The 7108-nt window shown below is 39.6% G+C and overlaps 1 protein-coding gene across 11 annotated transcripts in view; it reads right to left on the bottom strand.

Annotated features, from left to right (window-relative positions):
* Positions 1-331: 331 nt before the first annotated feature.
* Positions 332-7108, bottom strand: part of obsl1b (obscurin like cytoskeletal adaptor 1b) — an 80082-nt gene continuing 73305 nt past the window's right edge. For all 11 annotated transcript variants that reach the window (XM_080786192.1, XM_080786197.1, XM_080786198.1 and 8 more), the window contains one exon: positions 332-1035. In XM_080786192.1, the coding sequence (XP_080642318.1) occupies positions 1025-1035 (11 nt within the window). In that variant the 3' untranslated portion in view covers positions 332-1024. The remainder of the gene's footprint in view (positions 1036-7108) is intronic.

Here is a 7108-nt window from a genome sequence, read left to right as displayed (position 1 = left end):
GAGATCAGATTCTAAAAATGTCAGTCGTGAAAAAAAATTCCGCAATTCCGCAATTTCCGCAATTTCCATTTCCAGCATTTCCGCAATTTCCGCAATTACCATTTTCCCAATTTCCGCAATTTCCGCAATTACCATTTCCGCAATTACGCAATTTCCGCAATTTCCATTTCCGCAATTTCTGCAATTACCATTTTCCCAATTTCCGCAATTTCCGCAATTACCATTTCCGCAATTACGCAATTTCCGCAGCAGACCTACAAGCTCATAGCGCGCCACTCGGTGGCGCGCTATGAGCTTGTAGATCTGCTATTTTTCAATAGCTAAAGCATAATGCTAACACCAAAATGGGTTCCCGTTCAGAATGGGTTAAAAACTACATCTAATGCAAACTTTTTCGCTCTGTGTCTGAATTCACTTGGCTTTTTTTTTTAAACCCCATTAGGAATTAATTTCAACATGACACGGAAGCATAGACTGCATGGGTTCCTTTTACAAAAACAAAAAAAAATGTAGAATTAATGATAAAGAATAGGAATAATTATCGCTTCTTGAATAAATCCACCATGTATATATATATAATGTATAGCCAAAGTGCCACTGAACTTCTTAGGTCAAAAGCCGTTCAAGTTCACAACTTTAGGCTATATTCAATATACTTTGTAGTTTATATACCTTTAGACTTTGCATTTTTAACCAGGAAAGGTGTCAGTGAAATATAAATTATAAGCTGATGTAAGTATGCTGACTGTCAATTTGTTTTTAGGTTGAATGTAAGAACTTTTAACAAGCACAATATTTCCACTTGTTGTAAAAGAAAAGAAAAGAAAATAAAGAAACTTCCATTGATTCATTTGATCTCACCCTTGCTCTCGACTACTGTAACTACAGTGAAAACATCTTAATCCCATAGCCACAGCGGGGGCGCAGCCTCTTCGGTTTCACATCTTGAAAAAGTAAAAAAAAAAAACCAAAGAATCCATTTTTTTAATGGGGTGACGACACTTTGAAGACGACACCATCACTTCTAGGGATCACCTGCGAAACGAGAGCAGAGAAAACATGCATGTGAACCGGAGAGCTTCCATATACTGTAAGTACGGTATGCCTGGCCCTATTCTGTCAAAACGCACACTTAAGTTTATGCTTCAATATAGAGGGTATGCGCATGCTTAACCCATTCTTCTGACCTGAGATCAGATTCATACGAGGTTTCCACCGGACACACACTGGTCTGATTATAACCCATTCTGGCCTGAGATCAGATTCTAAAAAAATGTCAGTCGTTCTTCGATTTTTCAAAAATAGCAGACCTACAAGCTCGTAGCGCGCCACTCGGTGGCGCGCTATGAGCTTGTAGATCTGCTATTTTTCAATAGCTAAAGCATAACATGATGCTAACACCAGAATGGGTTCCCGGTCAGAATGGGTTAAAGTGAATGGCACACCGAGTGGCAAAGCTCCAGGCAAAGTGAGTTTAACATTGTTTAATGTTGTTTAATGCAATCAGACAGGACTTTTCTGTGTGGATGTCTGGGCTGTCGAGGCCAGAAAGTAGTTTTTTTGACACTCAGTGGGCGTTCCTGCATAACTTCCTGGTTTGATGATGATGTCACGCGCTATACCCTCTATGGAAATACAGTAGTGTTGTCCACTGAACCCTTTTCAAATTCAATTATCAGTATCATCATTATTTTTGTGTAGGCAAACATTTTCAAAAGGTTAAATCATTTTCAGAAATGTACAAATGGCATCACATGAACCGTTTTGGCTAGTTTCATATATAGAATAGGTTAATGGCATTAACCACATGAACTGGTTGCTTCCACTGTTTTTGTGCAGCGCCATATTGTACGACAATTTGACAAAGTGTAAAACGAGGCTTAAGTAGTGTTGTGTCAGACATCTGATATGATGATAAGACTATATGGTGACATCTAACATATGGATGGAAAAGATAAATGATAGCTTCACAGAAGTAGTAATTTTGCATGTCAAATTAATTGTTTAATATATAATGTACAGTAAAAATGGGTTTCTCGATTACTTGCTTAATCGAAAAAGTAATTCATACAATCTCTAGGAAAATAATCGATATTCACAGCCTTATTTCAAAACTCATCACAAACGATGAATGGAAAAAAATGGGGGGGACATTATTTTGTGTTTTAAGTGTCGAGTATTTCAGAAATGTCAACCGGAATTCTTGGTCAATAGGTGGGAATTCAGCTTCTACAAATGCCATTCTAGAAATACTTGAAGGGTCAAGTACTGTGATACTTTTTTCCAATGGGCTCGCATAGCGATCTACAAGGCCCGGAAGGTCCCGCATAGCGATCTAGAAGGCCCGGAAGGTCCGGACTCACTTCATCGTTTGGAAAGGAATCAGAACACACTCTGCACCACGGACCATACCTACAGTACCTCCCTAACCTGACTAAACTCACTCATCATCATAATTTATTTAACTCACGACCATGATCACATGGTTTGGAGCACAGATTCATAAAAGTATACAATCGAAAGTATACAATACATAACAGATTACACGATATACATGGACATATCGGAAGGCTTTCCCTATTTGTACAGTGGAAGAACATTTTTCAGAAAAGCACCCAATTTATAGATTACTTTTTGTTTTTCAGATTTTAGTAATGCAATTAATTTAAACATAGAAGGGTGAGTAAAAAAATACAGTGTCAGGTATTTTTGCCTGAAATTCATAATGCCAGTATTCTTACATTCCAACAGAACATGATACTCATCTCCAATTCTGGCTTCATTACATAGATTACAAATCCTCTGACTTCTTTCTAATCCTTAGATTAGAAAGCGTATAAATACCAATATAAATATAGGTATAAATACCAAAAGCTGGAAATAGCTGACGTTGACTCTTATTGGTCACTAATCAGTTCCGTTCTGTTTAGTTTTGCGTTATAGTTTTGTACAAAAACAACAACAACTGTACCTCCCTCAAGTCAGACGAATGAACCTAATACTCCCCTATTGGCAACATAATAAAACTAAAAATAGTTTACTATCCTGGCCTAGTCGCATCCCTGCAGATATGGGTTCCATATCACTTGACCTCTATGCCCATGAATAGAGTTGGATCATAAAGGAAGAATTTAGCACATACAGGAGCCAGCAAATGTATACTGTATATGTTGCCTCGACAGGGGTCAACGTCACCACGTTGGTTTGTGGATGACATTTGTGTCAAAATGACATTTATTTTTGCCACACGGACATACAAAATGAGTGGACCTCATTCAACAAATGTCTTCTAAATCCTGACAGTTTTCTGAAAAACCCCATGTTTCTATATGTCAGTCGTTCTCAAACATTTTCATGTCAAGGACCCCCAAAAATATACATATGTAATTGGCCGCCGACCCCCATCTGAAAATATGTTGTTCCAGGGACCCCCCCTCCCCCCCGCTCCCAGAAGATTTGAGTTAAAAACGTTCGCTCTGAAAGAATATAGAAGAATATAGAAGAATATAGAAGATATACCTGGGCCTAGGCCCAGGTATATCTGAACTCGATCGGCTCAGCCAAAAAAATATTATTATGATGACAGTAGCGTAATTGCATAACATAATGTGAATGCAATCACTGCATTCAATTTAGCAAAACATGGCAGTAGGTGTAGGTATTATCATTAATTTGTAGCCACTGGCAATGCCTCTAGTTTGTCCATCTGTACCTGCATAGATTGATTGGTCATACCTGTTCATCTGTACCTGCATAGATTGATTGCTCATGTCTGCCTGAGGCCTGTCATCATGTGCTTGTTTCTAGAATGCAGCAGATTTGTTTGTCTTCACACCAGAAACTTGTGTCTTTGTTTATGATTAAATATGAATGAGAAGCTCCTAAATGTTAGCCTCACAATGTCACACGTCTATTGCAAAGTTTTTGGAAAGAAATGAAGTCAGCAGTCCCTAGAGGAGCTAGAAAGTTGTATCCTGAGGACTTCAGCTTTACTGGGCAACTCCACAGCAGCATCTGCCCTTGATTATGGATTACTACATCATTGAAGACATCAAAGGTCAGCATTTAATTGATTATTTTTGCTGAATGGATTTTCATAGATTGTGCCCATGTTGTCTGCTGCTATGCTATGGGGTGCTGCCCATGTTGTCTGCTGCTATGCTATGAGGTGCTAACCATGCTGTCTGCTGCTATGATATGGGGTGCTAACCATGCTGTCTGCTGCTATGCTATGGCCCTGGGGTGCTATCCATGTTGTCTGCTGCTATGCTATGGGGTGCCATCTTGCTAATTTGTCATTTGGAAGTGAGTTGAAAGAAACTAGCTGTTGTTACACTCTGCAGTCTTCAATACTCAACACTACTACTTATACTTCAATACTAGTAGGCTGTCTGGGAGAGTGTACAACTGTACATGCTGAGTGTTGTTTTATGGTTGTTGAGCTGTATGTCCAGCTGATAGTTTATGTACACAGCCATTACATTGTGTAAACACAAACATTGTGTAAACACAGACATTGTGTAAACACAGACATTACATTATGTAAACAGCAACATTGTGTAAACACAGACATTGTGTAAAGACAGCCATTACATTGTGTAAACACAGCCATTACATTGTGTAAACACTAGCCCCGCAAGCAGAACCCGAATGTAGTAAAGTTTCTGACACTTTTAAGACTTTACTGCATTGGGTCCTGCTTCACGTGGGGCTGTCGCCAGTTACGCACAAACAAATACAATGTAAACACTCCATGAGACGGACTTCTGCGCGCTTTTACCATGGTTATTCATGTATTGACTTACGAATGTGCGAACTATAAGTACCTTACATACCATACCGACACATCTCCTGTGTCGCGGAAGCCGTTAAGTATTTTTAATCCATGATTGATTAAAAATGTCGCTTCTTCCTACCTTGTTTATTGACACCTCATTGTACCGCCTATCTGGCTAGCTAGTGGTGCTACAGCTATGACGGAGCAGATCAGAGGAAGGGACATAGCCCGCAAAGCCAACCGCACATCGAGAGGCGGTACAATAAACGGTAAATAAACAAGAAGAAATCAAAGCGACATTTTTAATCAAACATGGATTAAAAATACTTAACGGCTTCCGCGACACAGGAGATTTTATCAGAGGTATGTAAGGTACTTATAGTTCGCACATCCGTAAACAAACACAATAAAAAGCGTCCTAATTCCGCGCCGATGGACTAAACGATGAGTTTGTGTATATCCGCGTCCCAACAATCGCATTGAAAAATCTTAGCTTGACCAGGAACCCTACGGGTCAGCCCGGTTCGGTTCGGATTGGGCTGACCCAGGGGGTTCCGAGAGGGGCTATGTAAACACAGACATTGTGTAAACACAGCCATTACATTGTATAAACACAGACATTGTGTAAACACAGACATTGTGTAAAGACAGCCATTACATTGTGTAAACACAGCCATTACATTGTGTAAACACAGACATTGTGTAAACACAGACATTGTGTAAACACAGCCATTGAATGCCATTGATGTCCAGCTTTGAATGTCTGTGTAAACACAAACCTTGAAGACGAAGGTGTGATTTTTAGTCTACATTTGGGACTGTGATGTGATGAAGTGTCTTGTAGCAGCCTGACATTACACCTGTCAATCTCTAAGACACCTGACTTAATATTTTTAGGAAATTGAGGCAAAAATGAACACAAGGCTGCTGTACTTTTATGAGGTATAAAGTACAGCAGCCTTGTGTTCCTATTCCTAAAACAGAAATATTGGGTATTGGGTAAGACTGACGTTATGTATCTTTCAGGACCTTTCACTGCTTCGTCTCAACCATTACTCTATGGCTCTGGTCTCAGACACCGTCACACCGCGGTAGATATTTTGACATTTGTTTTCTTTGGAATGTTGCCACTACTGTTGGAGCAGCCATAAACTACACAGGTTCATCCCGATGTTCTGGGCATGTTAGTGTTAAAAAGCAGGTAAAAGAGTAACGTTTGAGGCAGACTAACATATCAGTCACTTTTCCATTCACTGTAGTAGAAGGAGGGTTTAAACCTCCGCCTACAGGAAATACGTTGTCTGCGACCATGAGACCCGTTTCTGAATCGGTCTATAGTGTAGCCTACGGTTTGTAGCACTGTTGATTTCAGTGACTAAAACTAAGACGAAAAATGTTCGTCAGTCTACCTTTTTCCACTGACGAAAACTACCTGGAAACAAAATGAAAACTAAGCTATGATGACTAAAACTAAGACTAAATGTGTAGCGCCGGCTACAAATGTACTGTTTGTTTTTTGTGGTGTGGCAAATATAATAAGTCATAGTGCCAGACAGCACAATTCAACCATGCTGAATTCTGTTGTATAACCCTAACCACCATGACTTTGACTTATATCAATCAAATGGCTGATCAATCATTCAATCAAACTTAATTTACATTAAAATGCATACTGTTCCTTTTATTTGGACGTGCACACATGAAACGGAGATAATAATAATTGAACAAAACACAATCAAATAATTGAACAACAACAATAAAGTCTGTTCGTTTAGGTTTGTGTGTTTTGTTCACAAACATGGATCATGCTTTGTAGCCTGTACTGCATTTTATGATTTGTATTGTGATGTTTTCTTTTTTGCCTGGACCCCCCAGGAAGAATAGTCTTATAGGGTGTACTAATGGGGATCCTTAACCCATTCTGGACGGAACCCCTTTTGGTGTTTTAACTAAGCATTATGTTATACTTTAGCTATTGAAAAATAGCAGATCTACAAGCTCGTAGTGCGCCACCGAGTGGCGCGCTACGAGCTTGTAGGTCTGCTATTTTTGAAAAATCAAAGAACCACTGACATAGTAAACATAGCTTTTTCAGAAAAACTGTCGGGATGTAGAAGAACATTTTTAGAATCTGATCTCAGGTTTTAATAAAATAAACTAAACTAAACTGGTGGTTCCAGGCGGGCTCACTAAGAGGTCAGTGAGCCCGCCTGGGGAGTCGGTCCCCGGTACGATTCCAGGGCCAGGTCAGCGATGTGTCCCTGAGCCTCTCTTCACCTCTTTAACCCCTGAAATGCTCCCTGAGCTCGTATAGAATGGCTGCTCTCTCTC

Source organism: Protomyctophum bolini (assembly GCF_963924005.1).
Source record: "Protomyctophum bolini genome assembly, chromosome: 16".
Taxonomy (NCBI): domain Eukaryota; kingdom Metazoa; phylum Chordata; class Actinopteri; order Myctophiformes; family Myctophidae; genus Protomyctophum; species Protomyctophum bolini.
This window is presented reverse-complemented; position numbering and strand designations above follow the sequence as displayed.